The sequence below is a fragment of the Hermetia illucens genome, chromosome 2 (genome assembly GCF_905115235.1).
Source record: "Hermetia illucens chromosome 2, iHerIll2.2.curated.20191125, whole genome shotgun sequence".
In the NCBI taxonomy this organism is placed as follows: domain Eukaryota; kingdom Metazoa; phylum Arthropoda; class Insecta; order Diptera; family Stratiomyidae; genus Hermetia; species Hermetia illucens.
In genome coordinates this window covers 165,697,573-165,719,109 of record NC_051850.1, presented here as the reverse complement: position 1 = coordinate 165,719,109, position 21,537 = coordinate 165,697,573, and the positions used below count along the sequence as shown (strand labels likewise).

General features: G+C 43.9%; 2 protein-coding genes across 2 annotated transcripts; both read right to left on the bottom strand.

The window, feature by feature from the left end:
* Positions 1-579: 579 nt before the first annotated feature.
* Positions 580-1,696, bottom strand: LOC119648402 (iodotyrosine deiodinase 1). Its single transcript, XM_038050144.1, has 2 exons — positions 1,397-1,696; positions 580-1,331 (listed from the first exon to the last, which is right to left on the bottom strand). Exons 1-2 carry the CDS (start codon positions 1,545-1,547, stop codon positions 640-642), a joined length of 843 nt encoding a protein of 280 aa, XP_037906072.1. The 5' UTR covers positions 1,548-1,696; the 3' UTR covers positions 580-639.
* Positions 1,697-11,009: 9,313 nt separating this feature from the next.
* On the bottom strand, positions 11,010-21,501 carry LOC119648399 (CCAAT/enhancer-binding protein zeta). Its single transcript, XM_038050143.1, has 6 exons — positions 21,036-21,501; positions 20,852-20,966; positions 20,439-20,792; positions 12,318-13,517; positions 11,392-12,192; positions 11,010-11,297 (listed from the first exon to the last, which is right to left on the bottom strand). The coding sequence occupies exons 1-6, from the start codon at positions 21,405-21,407 to the stop codon at positions 11,071-11,073; spliced, it is 3,069 nt and encodes a 1,022-aa protein (XP_037906071.1). The 5' UTR covers positions 21,408-21,501; the 3' UTR covers positions 11,010-11,070.
* Between the last annotated feature and the right edge of the window lie 36 nt (positions 21,502-21,537).

The following is a 21,537-nucleotide window of genomic DNA, read 5'->3' as shown; positions in this document are numbered from 1 at the left end:
CAATACGGTGGAAATACTCTGGGTACCTGGTCACTGTAGCGTAGAGGGAAATGAAATGCTTTAGCGAAAGAGGGGACAATCTCCCCTTTGCCCGGGCCAGAACCACTAATTGGAGTATCAGTAGCATTGGCTAAGTCTGTTTTCAAAAACTTGGAACAAGCTTCCTACAATGACAGGTGGCAGAGCGTAAATGCTGCTCGACACACCAAACTTTTCCTGCCAGAACCAAACATGCGTACCGCAAAGTTTTTCCTGTCGAAAAGCAGGAGGACTTGCAGACGTATTATGGGCATTCTGGCAGGCCATAATTCACTAGCTGGGCATATGTTCAGAATAGGAATTACTCAAGATGATACATGTCCCTCCTGTAATGAGGAAGCAGAATACATGGAGCATTTACTATGTGAATGTTCCGCCTATGGACGCATCAGGCATCAGATCTTTGGTGCCGAAATCCTGCGATCCGTTAACGAATCCGGAATATTCCATTAGATGGGGGTAGCGAGTACAATGGGCCAACACGGTCTGAGTTCTCAGAAGCTGTAGCTTCTCCCCACCAAACACACACACACACCTTCCTCTGGAGCTAATTATCAACATTTTATTGAGTAACAATCATGTATACATAACATTTCCTTACTAGTATTCCACCAAAATTTCATTTAAGCTTTTACGCTTCAAATCAGGCACAGTGCAATCATCTGCAGCATAGCCAACTGGCAAAAGTACTAACAATTTCTCATTCGACGGTCGATTGAGTAGCAACCTCAGAGCTGGACCACAATTCAGAGGAGTGGTCACAAGTGAATTCAGCCCAGCAGCTTGCAAAGCGCAAATCAAAATTCCAACAGCAATTGATGTTGAAATCTCATTATAGTAATGCTGCTTCCGCTTACCATCATCCCGCAAACCATAAGTTTGTTTAAAAACCAATATCAAATATGGTGCCGTCGTCAAGTAGTCTTTCACATGATTCGTTCGCAATGGTCGCAAATCACATGTCCATTCCTTCGACATACGTTGCTCATAATTAATGAATTCTTCCGCTTCAACTATGTCACGAACTTGCATTTTGATATCATCACTACTAACGAGACAGAATGTCCAAGGCTCGGTATGCGCACCACTAGGGGATGTTCCTGCTGCTCGTATGCAATATTCGAGTATCTCACGAGGGACTGGCTTTAAACTAAACTTTCGTATACTACGGCGATTGTTAACTAATTCGTAAAACGTTTTCGCACCTCCGGGAAGCGTAACTGTCGCCCCTGCGAAAGGAATGTGCTCCTTTTCCTCCAAGGCTGGCGTGAGGTCCGAGTCATCATCACACTCTGCAAAATCCAAAACAAATCCTTCAATTCAAAATCGTTTCCTCCAAATATAAAACATATCTTACCTTCACTATCTGGAGCTCCATGCTGCAATGGTGGCAACTTCCTTTTTATCCTTTTACTCCTTAAAAATATGAGCGCAGAGGCTACAACAAATAAGGAAACGTACAGCCTCCAAAACTCCCAGTCCAATAAGTACTGTATCAAAATGCCCATAGTAAACTCGTAACCAATAGAGTTGCTGCAACAACTACGTGATGAAATGATATGAACTAAGTTTTACTGGAAATAAATGAACGATCCACAACTATTGTTATCAGTTCTGTATCAGCACGAGACTCATTACCAGACTGTGCTTTTCTTGCCGAGCAGAGTGAGCGTCCAATTGATGGAATGGTATAATTTTCATCTGATAAGACACTTCTGACCAATTTGCACAGATTATATGTATTGTAAATAGGTCATGAAAGAGTTCAGACCCTCTGAACTGATTCCGATTGGCTGCGCGATAAATTGTCCGAAAAACATTTTTTCTTATTTTTAAAATTGTTCAAAACAAGAACGAAAAAGAAAGATTGTTCCAAAAGCGGAAATGGTTCTTATTTTGTATATTTATGTTCATATTGGTATTGCAAGTACTACTCGTAACTTTCTTCAGTATTCACTTGAATTGGCTCTTATTGGGGTTGTTTGTATGCAGATTTTCTATCTGGCTCAACAAAGTTAACCATGCCAGGCTTCACCAGTGTATTCCAAGCGGAAGCACTGTCGATATTGGAACTCTGTCGATGGCTGGAACATGATCCGAGCCCCAAGCGTAGCATAGTCTTTTTGGCCGATAGCGCGCTGAACAGTCTGGGCGGCACGCTCAAGGTCACCCTGCTCTGAGTTCCCGGGCATAGAAACATAAAGGGAACTGAGCGGGCTGACGGTTTGGCCAGGTGGTGTTCTGGTCTTGATAGTCCTTCGGCGGGTACAGTCGGTGTCTCGCTGGCGACTGCCAAGGCCGGAATCTACTCGCACTACTTAGCTGGGGCGGCCCTTAGATGGCGAAAGTTTACCACCTGTACCCATAAGGGACCTTGCCGCCTGGCTCGGCATACCCTACAATTCGCATTACCGAAGTTGCAAAGAAGGGGGGGAGAGGAACTCAAAGGCTACGGACACTGGGTACATCATTCTTTGGGAACTTCAGTGAGATTTCTATCTGCAGGGCAGGAGAGCTGATTTGCTACGGGCTGGCTGTCAAGATCTGAGCTGGCTGGACTCTGTCTCTGCTCTCATAACATCAGTCACAATCTTAGGAGTTTGTTGCATCAACACGGCGCATCACAGCGCTAATTGGACTTCTTAGAGCGGCCAATGATACCTACCTACCTAATCATGCGACCCTTGATTGAGCCCTGATTTTTTTGTTGATAGGGATGAATGTCGGTATGCAGCAGTACTACCAACTAAACACCACCCCATCATTAGAAAACCAGCGTGGGACCGTTTCACATGTTACTTTGGACTAGTTTTCCCCCTTTTCTCCTCTTAAGTATTCTCAAGTCTCTCAAGTCACGGAAGGGGAGATGAGGAAGGGAAGTTATTAGCTCAAAGAATCCGCTGCCGGTCGAGTTCAACCTTTTTCACAATAAGAAGAACCAGAATGTAATGTGTTATGCGACCCCGTTTGCCAGGGCTCGTCAGTATATTTCTAATAATGTTGCCCAGAGAGAGCTCTCTTGTATCTGCATAGAGTTGCCGAAGAATCTTATCCCACTCCTATCACCCTATAGCAGAACACACAGTTAGTGGGTCGTGCCTTACCGATCTTGCAGAGTTAAGTCCGGATGAGCGCATAGGTGGGTATTCATACCAAATTTCTATCGAACTAAGGAGTACGCAACTCCACACTTGACTCCCCCCCCCATCAAACCCCGACTAGTCGGACAACCGAAAATAACTGGGCTGAGAATACATGCCCCAGGAATTCTCCTGAGACATATAAACTCAGAGGATTATCCCGGTTCCCATGATACCAGATAACTTCTGATGAGGCTTCGTAGTCGAAACCACTTCAGATGAGTCCCCGTGCAGACTTGGGTCTGATCACCATAATTAGACCTTGGAACATTCGGCTACTGCATCACGACCAGCAAGTCAATGGGAATACAATGTTTCCCGGTGACACCACCTGGAGGTTCTCTAAGGTCACTTGATGTTGATTCAGTCAACAGGGTTGCTGCTCTGCTTATCTATTCACCACCTCAGAACGCTACTGAACTTGCGCAGGTAACACTGAAAATCTCCATTCCCGCTTGGAAGCTGAGTAAGGGAAGAATAACTTTCAACATGTTTTCGATCCAGCCACGATGCGCCGTGCGGTCCATCTGTCTCTGGGCGAATTTTCCCAAGAGAGTTGATATTAATTCAGTGTATGTTAATAACGACCTCTTTTGAATCCTCTAACTTGCGGGGTCACCCCGCGATTATCATCACAGGTGGCTATAAGCCAATACAGTAGGCAAATTCAAGAATATTGCCTCTTGTTAAGACCATCAGCCCATATCTTCGCTCCGTAGAGTACTGCATGGTTCTCATGAGAAAACACCTCGCACTGAAGGTAGAGCTTCCAAGATTTGCCCCTAGCTGACTTAAGGCTGGAACCCTTGTTGCAATAATCCATAGCTCAGCCGATCCCCACCAGACATAGGGTTGGGATTTTCTTCTCAATTAAGATAAATACTTTTATTTTTTTCTTAGTGCAAGTCTGAAATCGTAACCAGCCATCTGCTCACCGGTCGCATGAAAATGCTATGTCGGCTTTCCGAGTGTTTAACAGTGCATCCGGCAACAAGTTCCGCAATATCATTTGCATAACCATCCAAACGTGACTCTGGCAAGTCTTTACGAGATATCGTTGAAAGCGACGTAGTCTCATCCACCTTGGGATTTTCAGGGTCTCAAAGAATAGGCCCGACACATGGAAAGCAACTATTTTACGGAATTGAAGTCAATCCTAACTACCTCTCCTCTAACCTCTAACTACCACTCGATCTCAGCCCGGTAAAACGCATCCACAACCTCCATCCATTACGGATGTCCTTATTCTACAGTCAAAATACCTTAACGATAAGTTCCACGTAGTACCTATTGCTTCGTTCCTGATGATCTTTTTGAGCACCTTGCCGCCTGTGACAAACATAAAGACTGGTCAATATCATCATCATCATCATCATCAACGGCGCAACAACCGGTATCCGGTCTAGGCCTGCCTTAATAAGGAACTCCAGACATCCCGGTTTTGCGCCGAGGTCCACCAATTCGATATCCCTAAAAGCTGTCTGGCGTCCTGGCCCACGCCATCGCTCCATCTTAGGCAGGGTCTGCCTCGTCTTCTTTTCCTACCATAGATATTGCCCTTATAGACTTTCCGGGTGGGATCATCTTCATCCATACGGATTAAGTGACCCGCCCACCGTAACCTATTGAGCCGGATTTTATCCACAACCGGACGGTCATGGTATCGCTCATAGATTTCGTCATTGTGTAGGCTACGGAATCGTCCATCCTCATGTAGGGGGCCAAAAATTCTTCGGAGGATTCTTCTCTCGAACGCGGCCAAGAGTTCGCAATTTTTCTTGCTAAGAACCCAAGTTTCCGAGGAATACATGAGGACTGGCAAGATCATAGTCTTGTACAGTAAGAGCTTTGACCCTATGGTGAGACGTTTCGAGCGGAACAGTCTTTGTAAGCTGAAGTAGGCTCTGTTGGCTGACAACAACCGTGCGCGGATTTCATCATCGTAGTTGTTATCGGTTGTGATTTTCGACCCTAGATAGGAGAAATTGTCAACGGTCTCAAAGTTGTATTCCCCTATCCTTATTCTTCTTCGTGTTTGTGTTTGACCAGTGCGGTTTGATGTTGTTGGTTGATTCGTCTTCGGTGCTGACGTTGCCACCATGTATTTTGTCTTGCCTTCATTGATGTGCAGCCCAAGATCTCGCGCCGCCTGCTCGATCTGGATGAAGGCAGTTTGAACGTCTCGGGTGGTTCTTCCCATGATGTCGATATCGTCAGCATAGGCCAGTAGTTGGGTGGACTTGAAGAGGATCGTACCTCTTGCATTCACTTCAGCATCACGGATCACCTTCTCGAGGGCCAGGTTAAAGAGGACGCATGATAGCGCATCCCCTTGTCGTAGACCGTTGTTGATGTCGAATGGTCTTGAGAGTGATCCTGCTGCTTTTATCTGGCCTCGCACATTGGTCAGGGTCAGCCTAGTCAGTCTTATTAATTTCGTCGGGATACCGAATTCCCTCATGGCCGTGTACAGTTTTACCCTGGCTATGCTATCATAGGCGGCTTTAAAGTCGATGAACAGATGGTGCAACTGTTGTCCATATTCCAACAGTTTTTCCATCGCCTGCCGCAGAGAGAAAATCTGATCTGTTGCTGATTTGCCTGGAGTGAAGCCTCTTTGATATGGGCCAATGATGTTCTGGGCGTATGGGGCTATCCGGCCTAGCAAGATAGTGGAGAATATCTTATAGATGGTACTCAGCAACGTGATACCTCTATAATTGCTGCACTGTGTGATATCTCCCTTTTTATGTATGAGACAGATTATGCCTCGCTGCCAATCGTCAGGCATTGATTCGCTGTTCCATACCCTGAGCACAAGTTGATGAACCACTTGGTGTAACTGGTCGCCTCCATATTTAACCAATTCGGCTGTAATTCCATCGGCTCCTGGCGACTTATGATTTTTTAGCCGATGAATTGCACGGACTGTTTCTCCTAAACTTGGTGGTGGCAGTATTTGTCCGTCGTCTTCAGTTGGCGGGACCTCCAACTCGCCGATGTTCTGGTTGTTCAGTAGCTCATCAAAGTACTCAACCCATCGCTCTAATATCCCCATTCTGTCGGAAATCAGATTTCCCTCTTTGTCTCGGCAGGATGAGCATCGAGGTGTATAAGGCTTCATCCTGCTGACTTGTTGGTAAAACTTCCGCGCCTGGTGCGGTTGCTCCCTGTACTTTTCTAGTTCACAGACTTGTTGGTTCTCCCAGGCTTCCTTTTCCGTCTGTGAAGTCGCTTCTCCGCTCGACGGAGTTCGTGATAAGTTTCTGCGCGTGCCCGCGTTCTTTGAGAATGCAACATTACTCGGTATGCGGCATTCTTCCGTTCCGTTGCTAGCTTACATTCATCGTCAAACCAGCCGTTCCGACTCCTTTTGCGGCTGGTGCCAAGTATATTTGTGGCCGTATCCATGATAACGTTCTTCAGGTGGTTGTGAAGATCATTAGTTGATGCTTCATCTCCAGGTCCTCTATTGACTGCGGTTATTGCGGCATCCATTTCCCTCTTATAGGTGTCGCGGAGGGTTGTGTTGTGGATGGCTTCAGTGTTCACTCTCACCTGATTGTCAGAGGGGATTCTAGGTGGTATTGTTATTCGAGCTCGGAGCACCATGCCAACGAGATAGTGATCCGAGTCTATATTGGCCCCCCTATATGTTCTGACATTCATCAAGGCTGAGAGGTGGCGGCGTTCGATCAACACGTGGTCAATTTGGTTGAAAGTGGTCCCGTCTGGAGAGGCCCACGTATGTTTGTGGACCGCTTTCCGCGCAAACCAGGTACTTCCAACAACCATTTCGTGTGACCCTGCTAATTGAATAGTCCGCAGTCCGTTATCATTTGTTTTTTCGTGTAAGCTATGGGAGCCAACGTATCGCCTGAATACGGGCTCCTTCCCTACTTGGCTGTTAAAATCCCCAAGTATGATTTTGATATCATATCTGGGACAGGCTTCGAGGGTTCTTTCTACTGCCTCGTAGAAGGTATCCTTCTCCGACTCTGCAGTCTCCTCTGTAGGGGCGTGAACGTTTATGAGGCTTATATTTCTAAACTTGCCTGGTCAATATACAGACGGCAAATCAGAGTTTCCGTTATTTTTGTTTATCAGCGCAATCCTTGCCACTTTCCAGGGAACCAAGAAAAAATTAACTTTTTTCAAGTCAAATACACAATACGATACAGAAACACAAGTTTGTGTGCCAAGCGTCCTATCCTGGCGCCCTTTTATTTTTCATAGAGAAGCCTACTTCTTGCAGTTCTTTCATGGTGAACTATTCTCGGTATCTTTTACGCTGTTGGCATCAACTCGAACGGACTGCACAGAGAATAACGCCTGTACGATGCGGTTGGCGTATGTCGACAAATGGCGGCAACTAATAAGATGTGCTGATCGCCTGGTGACAAAAATTTCCAAACCTCGACACCCTTCCCCCGACTACACCAGTCCGACGCGGAAACTACGTCGGGAATGCTTTCTACGCAGTGTGGGTACCACAAAGCTCGCGAGGATTCGATGTCTAAATTTAGGAGCCCCGTTTTCGCCATTATTTCCAGGATCTGCTTGCTTTTGCGGCATAAATGAGCCATTCTCAATTTAAGCGTTCTGGCATTAAACCCTCCTCCAACCAGGATCCACCCCTTAGTATTGAAAAGAGCATCCTCCTTAGCGAGTTTTTGGCACTGAGAATTCACAAAGTGATGTCTATCGTGATATTAGTTGCCTCTGGGTATTCAAGCTTGATGGCCTCTTGCCCGTTGGTCTTTTATGTAGGGCAGTCAACATCTCGAAATTCAAAAGAGCGCATGGGTTCTAGGCTAGAAACCAAAGCCTTTTCTCGAAGTAACCCCTTGGTCACATCACAGAATGTACCCTTAATTCAACGAGGATTCCTACAGCTTGGTTTTCCGTATGGAAGGCACCTTTGCTCCATTGTCTTCGGACTTGATCTTGTAGTATATCTCGCCGAGCACTTCCGGAAGATCTTCCCTTCTACTGATTTAATTAGCAGGATTACCGGCTTAGTTTTCCTTTGTTTTTTCTTTTGCTCTACCATTTGCATCCCACCTCGACACTCCTAACGGGAGTTTACGACTCTACTTTAGGCAGATGGTTTTCTATTAGTCGGCGAGTTGTTTCTTGTTGCCCTCTTTCTTCTTCTTCTATTGTGCCCTGGAGGCTTCCTGGATGAAGTCTTCTAGAGAGGCGCTTTTCCTTTTCCCTGGTTTTTAATGCAACATACTATCTAGGATCCATTTGGTATTTAAGGGGTTTTCTTTGGGGATTACGACTGCTCCTACTTTTTGTGGGTCTTTCACTGCCTGTAGAAAGAAATGCAGTCCAGTTCCAGTTCCACCAACCCGTTTTTCACATCTTTGTTGACGTTTCCCGAAAGGGAAACTGCGCGCTGAATGCACTCCACACCTGTAATGAGAGTCGAGTGCACAGTTTCAACGATCTTCTTTCTGGAACGGGAACACTGCAGAATATAGGAGTTGCCGTCTCCGCACTGGCAATTGTATCGTTTTACAAGACTTCGCTTGCACCTCAGAATCTCACTGGATGTTTTAGCCATTAATATCTCCTTCGGTGGACGTTGCGCCTAGCAAGGTATTTTCGTATTGCGTCCAAACGCAGCCAACTATTCCTCGTTCCCTACTAGTTCCTCGGTTTGTGTTTTTCTATCCTCCATGGAACTTTAATCCACTCTCAGCCAAAGCCCCGAAGGACTGATACACGCCACAGCTAATATCTTGGCAGAACCCAACTCACATCATCGCATTGGGTTCAACAGAGAATCGTCGTCTTCACCAAGAAAGTGTCTCTAGGACGCAGGTATACTGCCAATTAGGGGATGCCACTCTTCCTACCTTGAGCGATCCGTTAAGGGTCGCAGACGACCTCTGAGAGCATATTAGAGCTGATAGGATAACATTTGCGTTCAACGGCGAGCAGAATCTTACCATACAAATGTGTTCGAACCAGCCTGCCTTCCAGCAATGGTTGCGCCTTGTATAACGTGATTCCTTTCGATTCAAATCATCGATTCAAGGAAAGTGTTATCGAAAGTAAAGTCTATTGCAATCTTCATTATCAGCTGATGTGGTGCCGTATCATATGATTTTCCCGATTTATATGCATGCTGGCCTCGATTTAGGAGGAAGGATAGCAGTCTCTCCTTCATGTTCCTGTTAACAAAGTTTTTTAGTGTTTCAACAAGGAAGGAGTTGAAACTCATTGTCGTATAAACTTTGACCTCTACCTGGATTTTCTAGAAACTTGCCCGTCAGAAATGGAAGCTCCTGCTGCAAGAGAATAAGGTAGACCCTATCTTTATCTTATTCAATGACAGGACCATGCTCCCGGATAGTACTCTTTGAATCAACAACAATGCGAATTTAAGCGAGCAACGTGGTGTCTTTAATTGGTAACTCTGCATCAGGATCGATATGAGCATCGCTGATGGTTTATATCATTTTCCCTTCTCCAGTGCTGTATTGCTGATTTTGTGGGCACTCACCATCTAACACTAACAAACGCAAATCAACATTTATCCCTATGAGACCATCGAACTTCTACACTGGCCTCTGATTGCTGTCTTGCAAATCAAACCACCAATGAAGCAATGTGAGAAACACACTGGCCCGTCGCGAATTAAAAGGTGGCGATAATTACGAACGTCTACAAAAAACACGATTGACAAAACGACCTATTAGCCTTTGGGGTCACCAAGGCTGGTAAGTGGTTCAGCAGCCAATATATTTGAAAAACAAATCAAAAAGTGACTGACGGTTTCGTCGAGGGCAGAAGCAAATCTTCAGGCGCTGCCTCACCTCTGCCTTGGGAGCAGCGTGACCGAAAGTGGCTACAGGTGGTAATCGTATAATCGCAAACACGTCATGAGTGCGAAATCCACTTTAATATATCTAGACCCAAACTAGGCCGAAGCGAAGTTATTTTCGTTTGAGGATTGAGGGAGTCCTAAGTTAGCATCCAATTGATGTCGGGCCGGACCAATTGGGAAGAAACTTTCTTCCACATTTGTGGTCTACTGACCGAAGAGTTACCGCTGCCCTGGACGAAACCGTCAGTCACTTTTTGGATTTTTTTCAATTTTTGGGTATTCAACGCAAAAAAAGAAGAGTCCTTGAAGAAAGAAAGATTCTCCCCAATTGGTTCGGTCCGACATCAACTGGATGCGGACTTAGAACTCCCTCAATCCTCAAACAAAATACTTGGCTTTGAAATGACGATGAGAAGAAACGTCTCTATCATAATTTTCTCGTTGGAAAATTGAAGGACCGTAGTCCCTGCAACCAACCATCGGACATCTTTCTGAGATCCGAAGGGAATTGTTTACCTACTGTCCATAGCCTAGCTCTAGTTAGAGCTGGACAATTATTATTACACTTAATGCCAAGCAGGTAATAAGTTTACAATAGCGGGGCAAGTACAAACATCCATGATGAACCCGGGACAACGAGATCGAGGGGCTGACGCTTAGCTAACTTGGGGATTACACAGGTTGAATTATGAACCTCTTTCGGGCCTTATAGCAATGTATAAAATATACCACTAAGATATAGTGCCTATCACATACTGTCAATCCGATTAGATGAATATTTCCGCCCAGACAATATTCAACTACCATTATAAAGAAGTATATATATCTCTACTCTTATTATTATGACAAACAACTCCACCATATCCCTTATCGATCACTTTCTAGAGAGAGTCGGGGTTCGTTTGATGTCTTGATTTTCAGGGTAAAAATGACAAAAAATTGATTAAATCATTTTCACGTCATTATCTAGTAAATAAAATGACACCAAATTAATTTTATTCTTTATTCAACTTTAATTAAGTATTAAAAACATATAAATCTGGCACATTCTTATTTCCTCCTAAAGTTACTTTGCCTTCCACCTCTGCCAAATTTCTTATTATTAAATCTTGGCTTGCCAGAAATATTCTGATGTCGTTTCTCTTCCCATTTCAATTGTTTTGCCGAAGATTTATCTTTATTAAAAATGGCGTTCGATGTTCCATGTTGCTTATCTTTCCCTGTCTCTTCTAGGAGTTCTGCAAAGTCATCAGCCGCAGCAAATAGTGAACTCATATCTAATAAATAAATAGGAAAATAAGTGTTTATATAAATAGAAATGTTTTCATAGACTTCTGTTTAATTATCCAATGAAATTGATTGTGTACTCACCACTTGAACGTTTCAATGTTTTAGTGAATTGTTTATCTGTTTTCAGAGCCCCCTTTGATTTCTTTTGGGATGGCTCATAATCATCATCCTCTGACATACTCGCGTCCTCTTCATCCTCACTATTACCAGCATCGGAATCACCATCGTCGTCGGAATCTTCTTTGCCAGAATCATCTCCCTCGTCCGATTGTTGAGAATCAGCCTCATCCAGAGAGATGGAACCTTCATCATCACTGCCGATAGCTTCACCATCACTGCCAACAGCTTCCCCATCTTCATCTTCTGATATGCTACCTTCTTCTCCACCACTGAAGTCATCCATTTCGACATCACTATCATCGTCTTCCTCATCAGCCTTTGATGCCTTTTGCTTTTTCTTTCCGGACTTGCTATCACCTTTCTTCAGAGTTTCGTTCATTTCCTTATAGAAATCCATATCATCGTCCCCATCATCAAGCGTTGCATCGGTTTTGCAAAGACTATCCAAATAGGATTCGAATTCATCATCATCCACTGATTCAACATCTTCATCTTCGGTTTTATCTTTTTTCTCAACGACCTGTCGTTCTCGTTTCTTTTCTAAATAGTTGAAAATAAAAAGTTCTTCTTCTGGACAATTGTCTTTAGTAAGGGAGTGCACAGACTGGGCCCGACCGCCCTGCGGAACGTAGGACTTTCCATATGGTGATTTTGTTCCATCTTGGTTGTTCAACCTCTTTGGATTTTTGAATGAAAAACGTTCGAGAAAATGTGTTAGAGTGAAATCACGTAGCGGGTCGCCATAGTAGTTTATGCCCTTTGCTGTTAAGATAAATTAAAAAGAAAAAATATTGAATCTTTAAATTCCTGGTATTTATTAACATTGGTGTCAGATGGGAGCAAGAGACCCACATTTGATACCATAACGCGCTTGAAATTATACATACCAGCAATAATAAGATCAGCGAAGACTTGGCAAGTCGGATGAAAATGCCTTTGCAGTAATGTCAGCTCGAATCGATTTATAAATTGAGCTCCAGCATAGGCTGCCACACGATGATACGGATCATAACCTGTCTCAGCAACATCCTTTATTTGAACACCTTCTTTCTTTGAGTCTTCCTTGTTTAGTTTCAAATGATGCCATGATGCTTCCACTTTTTCCTTTTCGCCCTTTGTTTTCTTCTCAGCCTCGGAATCAGACAATACATCTTCATATTTTTCATCTTCATCATCATCAAATCGCGACAAGTCAGTATCAACTTTTGCCGGCAGCTCGTCTAACTGGACTAGTGGATCAATTTTCCTCAGTTCCGGTCGCACTTTCAGTATTTTATTTGCAACAATAATACAACCGATTGTCATGTGTGGTGGCATATACATGGAAATCTGCAACAATCGCTTAATGAAGGCCATAGCTCGCGGGATATTCATATCAAGGTGGACGGCACGATGAATTACGTGGAAAAACTGCGATGCGCATCTAGCTCCAATCCCTCCTATTCTCAAATCCGTCATCTTCCTGTACAAGGCATTATAAAACCGATCAGGGTTCTCCCCTTTAGCCGAGATCAATTGCAAAAGCAGACTCAATGTTTGAATAGAAATTTGTATGTCAGCCAAGTGAACCAGACGATAAATCGTGTCCTGCATTTCCTTATTCATTATCTCTGCAGACCCGGCGATCGGCTTGGCTTCGACAATCGCTTTCTGCAAACATCTTAGGATTGATTGCATTGTCTTGTTGTTAACTGCACCCCTTTGAACAAGCACTTTGAAAAATGCGAAGCAAATGTTCACTAATTTCGTGCACACATCTGGGTTACCATTTGGAGCGATCCTTGAGAGGAAACAGAGCGCGAAATGTTGCGCTTGCTCTGAAATGTTGTTGCGGAACAGGAGTTTCTCTGTTTCATTTGTTATTACGCCACACATGTTTGGATGCTTGAATACGACCACGGAAAGATGATGCAAAGCTTTTGCGGCAGTTTTATTCGAAGGATCTCCAAGCTTGTTTACGAGCATTGAAAGTAATAATTGTTCTTTTTCGGGACCATGACAAAGGAGCTTTGATACACAAACAATACCAGCATTTTTTACCGGATCCTGTCCAGTTTGAAGACATTGTTGAACATTTTTCAAAAATTCTGTGAAATGTTAAAACAATTTCAATTAGTAATTAACAATACAAACTCGAAAATTGCAATCAAAGTAAGAATTGGGAGCGAATTGCTTGTAGGCCTAGGGCTGTTTGTCTTCAGCAAATTACAGGCGTCAAACACGGCATGTATTTTGACTCTTCCCCTTAAACTCAACGTCGAAAGATGTACTTCACTGCATGCGTGTATATGTATCTTTCTAATGGCTATAGCCGTTTCTGGAAAAAAAACACGTGTGACAGACAGGTAGACATTGAACCAATTTAATAATAAGGTTTGGTTTTACACAAAGCCTTCAACTGCTCACAATTTTTCAAGGTTTTTTTTATTTATAACAACATGCCAAGGGGGGCCTAATATGGAATAACGATAATGAATAAACTCACTCCAAAGTGCTATGAAGGGCGTGTTGATAGATGAATTTGTGTTTTAGGATATCAGACTATCTCACAAAGTATTAGGCTTCTGTGTTTGTATGGGTCACTAAGTACGCCAACTGTCACCTTGCCCGTGAAAACACCTCTGGACCAGATAAGAGAAACACAATAATCAGAAGAACAATGACCGAACCGACGATTTCATCGCGTGCCGAAGACCTGGCGGATTCAAAGCGTAACAAGAGAAGCCAACGGTTCAGAAATTCCTTTTAAAAGACTCAGAAAAGGATTGATGAATTAACAACGACTGGGGAGATTTATAGTGAAGTACCAGCCCCTCTGTAGATGGCTGCAAAGCTTGAAAAGTACTCGGAAAAAAAGCTGGCCTAAAAAAAACGGTACATCGGTAGGAAATGTGAACCCTCCATTTATTATTTAGACGGTAGAGTCTTGATTGTTGTTGCACAAATCAACGAGCTAAAGATTGACTGCAAAACAAGATACAGCTTGTCACACCGTGGGATGATGACATTCTGCGAGATGAAGAGAGAAGTGGTCAAAATCAACAAGGTGGTGGTCTGTATTCCTAATGGTTAAATTTTGACAGTCCAGAGAAATGACTCGCGGCTCAGAAAATTTAGAATGTGGTTACCAGAAGGTGTGGAATATAATCGATCCTAATTACAATAGGAATGGTATGGTTCTTATGCTTCGAATCGATGACAAAACATTGAAAGCGCTGGAAGACAGAGTCTGGAAAGGTTTGTGGCACTCCAAGCTCTAGCTCCCTCTCCCTTGCATCGCAATCAGCATGCTTACTAATCGGGAAAATGTTATGAGATGCTATTCCATCAACCAATATTAAAAACGTCACCTCCTTTCTAGCGAACAGCTTCAAACATCAAGTGAGATCAAATAACTGGGAGTTGTCCTGGATATAAAACTAACCTGAAACAAACATGTTGAGTATCTAATGAACAAAGAAGAGCGAACACTTTTCGTCACACATGGTATACCAAATATACCACGTCGTGATGAAGCCTGTGCTTACCTATGGACCATTATTAGCGACTAAAAGTGGAGCAGAGGCAACCTCTTAAGAAACTATTTTCGCTCGTAATACCTTCTTGTCATAAGAGAAAACACTGCCAGCGAGATACTGACAATTGTCAACGTTGAAACTCGAAGCAAAATGAAAAGGCGAGGCAGCTAAGGCATAGTAAAAACACTAACGAAAAAAGAAACCCACGATTGGAGTTGGGCATTATATTTATGTTGCTGAAATGTTGCCTCGATTCCTAAGTCGTGAATATGATAGAGAAGAGGTCTGTAGTATCAATTCAGGAAAAAATAACTTTGAAATTCAGAAGAAATTACATGTAGTGGACAGTTAGTTTTTGAAACATCCTCCTCAACTTAATTATTTTGGGATGGGAGTGTTAATAAAGCCTGTCAGCGGAATAATTCGTTTATTCGATTTCAAATACCATCACCACTTGTTATTATTTAGGATCCTGGGGGACTTAACCTTACTCTGTGGCTTTGGGCTTAAGAATACATTCAAAAACGTATTTTCCGTAGAAAATTCGCCGCACTTTCCCAGTGTATGAGTTTTGCGTGTACATTGTATTGAATGCTTGCATCGTTTCGTTACAGGCAGCAGCAACGGAGAAGTACCACAGGAGCACGCGAATTCCGAAGCGCGCAGCTGAAGCGATCTCCAACGTCACATCGCCCACATGGGCTGTAGTTTCTCCGAAATCAAGGAGGAGGTTAATCGCACGTTTGGCGACAAGAAATAACAGCAGAACCAGGACTCGATGGCGAAGTAGCCGAACTAAGAAAATCAGACAACCAGCAATCCAAGTTTTCATACAACTTATGGTTCGCATTTAGTGAAAATAATTATAGCTCAATATTTTGCTCCAGAAAATTCTTTTATTGGTGTCACGTAAGGACCATCGGTTGTTCAACAACCAACAATCAACTGTCACCGTTATCCTCGCCCCAATCAAACCTTAGTGCGTCGACTACCTCCATTGGGTCAGTTCGCCATTCATGATGGGCGGCATACCGTAGCTGTCGACGTAAACAAGGCCACTAATTTCAAGGACGCCAATGGTGGCAAGGTGATCAATGCTACCGACAATTCCGGAATTACAGCAAACTGCGGCCTCAGTTCCGGAGCTGCCGCCAACTTCACAACTGAATATCATATTTCCCCCTCAACCGCAAACGAACGAGAAATCAGAATTCGAGGGTGAAGGACTCCTCTCTTAGGATTTTCCTAGGTCGACAAGGCGCTTCAACACTTTACACCTCGACATTATAGGCCTCACATCATTGATCGGTTTACGCGGTGGCCTGGGGCAATACCTTTGAAGGGCATAACAGTACGATAATGTGCTGATGTTCCCGCCGTCATCATCACAGATCAGGGAATGGAATTTGAATCTACTCTCTTATCGGAGCTCGGAAAGCTCCTGGGATTCAAACATCAGCGGACAAAAGAGGCGACCTTGAGAGACCGGATTGTTACGTCTACTACGAAAGGCCATGCCCAAATTAAAGCCGCCATTTATTCACATGCAATCGGCGGTTCTGGTGAGAACTGATGTGCTAGGGAAGCTCCTACAGCCACCATACGAGGACCCCTATAAAGTACTTGAGTATGAGGAGCACTCGTTCAATCTGGACATCAGTGGTAAGCCCACAAGGGGCTCTTTGGACAGGTTCAATCTGGACATCAGTGGCAAACCCAAAGGGGCACTTTGGAGAGGCTGAACTCTTTCTTCCAAGAAGCAGACGGGATTGGAAGGAAGTGAGAGCGCCGCGTTCGTTTTGACATCGTACCCATATTTCCGATTTACTTCGTGCGCAAGATCATACATATGTACATATATAGTACGTATATTAAATATAGAATGGCTGGTTTAATGTACAAATATATCTATCTGAATTAGACACTACCCGCAAACTTCATTAGCACCCATATACTATATACGTACATACACACATGTCTGTTTGGAGTAATTGATATTCATATGCAAATGTTCAGATTACCGTCCGATCCCGTTACTTTCCCATACCATAAAGATGCGTTCAAAAGCATTCTTGACAACCGTATTCGCGAAATCGTTGAAATAACCGTGAATCAAGCCGGATTTGTCAAAAACTACGGAACTACTGAAGCAACACACGCTGCGGGGTTACTCATGTAGAAACATCGTGAGAAGCAGCAGATAGACTCATCTCTATGTTGTATGAGGCGATCATTCCATTTTTGAACAAGTTGTTCGAGGTCAGCTTGGCTATGAGACACTGAGAAAACTTCATCTACATAAAGCAGTGTATGAGATGACAGAGTCCATAACAAGAACAAAGAGGAAAAGCGTATATGATTCCTCTTTTGAACAAGCGCTTTCAGAGCACTCTTCGATAGGTCGAAGAGTTCAAATAAAACCATTCTTTAAATAATCTATGGCCTAGCAATCTGCACATTTTGAATTTCTAATTGCTTTGGAACCATTTGGTTATCGTGCCTGGACATGTGTTGACCTAACTGCCGCTCAACAGTGGGAGGACTGTCTAGCTGATCAAAGATACCATGAGTAACTTACCCGAGAATGTCGTTGAGCATTGTGCTGCCATCAAAATGCTCCTTTCTAGAGTACTATGCAGGCCGTCGGTCACATCCCGAAGGGGCGTCAGAAAATCTGATTGCGGAATCGTAGAATCCGATCGATAACCGAAAAGGAAGACCCTGTTGGTCGCTGCAAGCGATGGCGGGCGTGACGTGTTCGGGCTCCGATACCGTGCGAAGTCCCGGGAACTTCAACGTAAGATATCGTTCAATAAGGTCGCAAGATAACACATAGAGAGCGCCACTATAACATATTCCATATAATTTTCGGAAAGTATTAATTTTCAAATGTGTCCCGGCAAAGTATAACATCACTCCATCCAATAGTGCTTACGCAATTAAAAGGGTTTCGTCGGAGAGAGGTCGGTGAAAGTCGTCCAAAGAAACCAAAAATTCAACAGTCAGCTCGGAAAGTTTTGGCCTCTGTATTTTCGGATGGTATCAATATCATATTACAAAAATCTTTACGATAAACTGGACACTTGGAATGGTCAGAGAGATATGTATCGACTGTATCGAAAAGCCGTAATGAACGTACACACTTCTGTTGCGTTCATGACAAGAACGGTACTTTGCTTACCAACTGTGGAGCCGCAACGAATAGATGACGAGAATACTTCGAGCAGATTTCAACTGAAGAATTTGCTCATCCTCCACTTCCACAATCATTGCCGACATTTGCACTAGTTCCACCTGTCAGCGCAACTGGTGCTCAGAGGTGGCAATGAGGAAGACGGGGCGGCAACCCTGTCGGCCAAACCAAAACCAAGTGGCCGAGGAGAACCTCTATAGTGGTGGCACCGAGAGATGCTGTACTCACTTTGGTTTGCCGGCCGTGATGCAGTAGGCGAATGCTCCAAAGGTCTAATTAGGGCGATCAGATCCGAGTCTGCACGGGGACTCATCTGAAGTGGCAAATTGGTCACGAAACCTTACCAGGGGTATACTGGTACCATGGGAACCGGGATAGCCCCTGGACTCACATACTTCGGGTGAACTCCCGTTGTATGTGAGTACAGCTCGGTTATTTGCGGTTGGCCCCCCTAGTGGGAGTTTCATAGTGGTTGTGCTCAACCGAGAAGAGACCTTCGGGCCTCGGCGTGGTGTTGCGTTTCAACACGGGTGCCGTACTCCATAGTTCGGTAGAGATTTAGGTAATTCTTGCATCCACCAGTATAAACGCTAACCCGTTGTTGCTTGTCTCAGCGGAGCTCTGATTGTGGTCACAAAATCAATCCGTGTCTGAAGAGGACCGTAGGATTAAGTCTCCACGACAGGTACCTACGTTAAACACCGTGGACTTAACTGTCAGCGCAACTGAAGTCGAGGAGGCAATAAAACGAATGAAATCGGGAAAAGCCACAGGACCTGACAACATTGCATCTGAGCTCTGGAAAGCGAACAGCTGGGACCCAACACTGTGGCTCAGTGAATTCTTTAATCGGGTTATTCAGGAAGGAAGAACACCATCTGACTGGCAAGAAAGTACTACTGTTCCAATATGGAAGAAGAAAGGTAGTCCAGCAGAATTTTCAAATTACCGTCCGATCCGGTTACTTTCCCATACCATGAAGATTTTTGAACGCATTCTTGACAACCGTATTCGCGAAATCGTTGAAATTACCGCGAATCAAGCCGGATTTGTCAAAAACTGCGGGACTACTGATGCAATACACGCTGCGCAGTTACTCATGGAGAAACATCGTGAGAAACATCGCCCTCTTTACATTGCATTTCTGGATCTAGAGAAAGCGTTTGACCGTGTGCCACACCAACTCATCTGGTATACTTTTCGACAACACTTATTGCCAGAAGAACTCGTGCGCTGGATTCAATTGCTCTACCACGATCCGAAAAGTAAAGTTCGAAATATGGCGGGTGTATCGAAACCGTTTCGTATCTCTGTTGGTGTTTATCAAAGAAACACCCTCTCACCATTCCTCTTTATTCACACCGTCACATGGGACATCCAAAGTCCAGCACCCACTCCACGCTGCTTTATGCAGATGATTTCCTGGCATCTAATAGCAAAAATGATCTCGAGCAACTTGTCCAAAAATGGAATGATCGCCTCAAGCAACACGGTCTCAAATTGAATCTGAATAAAACTGAATTTTTGATGACCGATCCCCATGAAACAGGCACAACCACTGTCAGTGTCTCTCAATTGTGTATTGCTGCCTATAAAACCATATAAAGATATTTTGACAGGCAGTGCAGTTTGTGGACCTTGAGGTATGACCCCATCTACGTTACGCGATGCGGCTACAAAATGCACTGCCTGTCAAAATATGTTTATTCGGTTTTGTAGGCAACAATACACACTTGAGCGACACTGCGCGACGCGACATTCAGTCAAGCGACGCGGCCGAATTGCATGACAGAGAATAGTTTACAGTGTCGCGTGTCATTTCCATATAATGAACTCAATCGTAGCATTTTTCAAATTTGATTTGTATCCACCCGTTAAATTGTTAAAATATGTAGTTGTTTGTAGTTCGCTGCCGTACTGGTGTAATTTAGGCATGCCGCGTGGCGACAGTGTGCTGAATGTAGTGTTGCGTCGCATAGCGATGTCGTACCTTAAGGCATGATCACCAAGCTACAGAAATTTCAATGAACTGGCCATGTGCAATGTGTGAACTTTACTCGAAAAACAAAGAGTATTCGAAGTGAGAATGAACGAACAAAAATAACGCTGCAAGGGCTGGACGGCTTCACTTGATGAAAGCAGCGTACCACTGCTCGGATTTATGAAGTAGAAAACCTGATCTATGAATCGTGATGATTGGCCTGAATACTGAAGCTCAACGCAAGAAACGGGTTGTTGAAACACACAAAATTCATACACAATCGCCTCCAACTCTAAATACATACATTTTTACTCACCGAAATAAAGTTCCTTTAAGGCTGCTTCAAAATGCCAGAATGCATATATCTTACTCTTAGTCTCCTTTGGAATACTTTCATTCGAACGAAGAGCTTTCCAATCTGCTCCCCGCAACGATAACGACAGAAGCTTACGATCTGCTGGAATCAGCACTTCCATGAACAATTCAGAGATGACGAATAACCCTTCGGTGCTAGCACGATTCGATACTTTGCAGAGTCCGATCAAAATTTCTAAAGAATCCAAGTTTGCAAGAGGATTCGTGTGTACGAGCAAAGCGCCCGAATTCACCTGATCCTTGGCTGTGCCTTTATGCAAAGCTGTCTGCAACCACTTGGCGTCCGATGGATTTTCTGTGTGGGATTGAAAGTTATCAATGAAACAATCGTTGTGGATAGGAATGGCGACTTACTCTTAATGAAATGCGGGAGTTCGGACTCAAAGCTCAATTTACATGCGCTCGTCAACGCATTTAGCTCATTTTCCTTCAGCTCTACTAGGTCTGCGTTTGTATTATATTGGGCGTACTGAAAATAGGGAAAAAGATGTGAAGTAGAGGATTAATACTATATTTTGGCTCTTTTTAAGTAACTTACATGTTGATACCATTTGATGCCGTCCTCCTCAACTTCGGGTGCTGCGTTAACCGCCACGCTTCCTTCTTCTGCCGGGTAAACTTCTCTTCTCGCTTCTTCAAGGTATCGCGGGGTCTTCTTCGGCGCAGTAATTGTTTTCGACACTTCTCCTTCGTCGTCAAATATTATTTTCTTATTTGTTGGCAGAAAGGCTTTATTAGGGGGTTTCGGTGTGAATTGCTGGTGCTTTTGGAAGGGCTTGTTCTTGTCAAAGTAACGACCAGGTGCCTTCTTGAAATTAAAGTTCCTTTTGTCTGGATTCCATTGCTTGCCTCCTTTGTGAAAACCAGGTTTCCTAAATGTAGGACGACTTCCCGTAACGTTAGCTCGCATCTTGCTGGTAAAACTCTTCCCGGCGGAGATCTCACGTGGACCAAGTAAACACCAAAACAACCTCTCAGGTTATGTCTGCTGTCAGCGTGATGGCGATTTTTTTAGTTCGTGGTGAGTATTTGCCAAAAGA

What these genes read in the sequence shown, in the direction of transcription:
- LOC119648402 (XM_038050144.1), bottom strand. Translation starts at nt 1,547, where the DNA reads ATGGGCATTTTGATACAGTACTTATTGGACTGGGAGTTTTGGAGGCTG. An exon ending in TGGAGCTCCAGATAGTGAAG is followed by an intron (nt 1,332 to 1,396) that starts GTAAGATATGTT and finishes TGGATTTTGCAG; the next exon opens with AGTGTGATGATGACTCGGAC.
- LOC119648399 (XM_038050143.1), bottom strand. Translation starts at nt 21,407, where the DNA reads ATGCGAGCTAACGTTACGGGAAGTCGTCCTACATTTAGGAAACCTGGT. An exon ending in GCATCAAATGGTATCAACAT is followed by an intron (nt 20,967 to 21,035) that starts GTAAGTTACTTA and finishes CCCTATTTTCAG; the next exon opens with TACGCCCAATATAATACAAA. An exon ending in ACTCCCGCATTTCATTAAGA is followed by an intron (nt 20,793 to 20,851) that starts GTAAGTCGCCAT and finishes AATCCCACACAG; the next exon opens with AAAATCCATCGGACGCCAAG.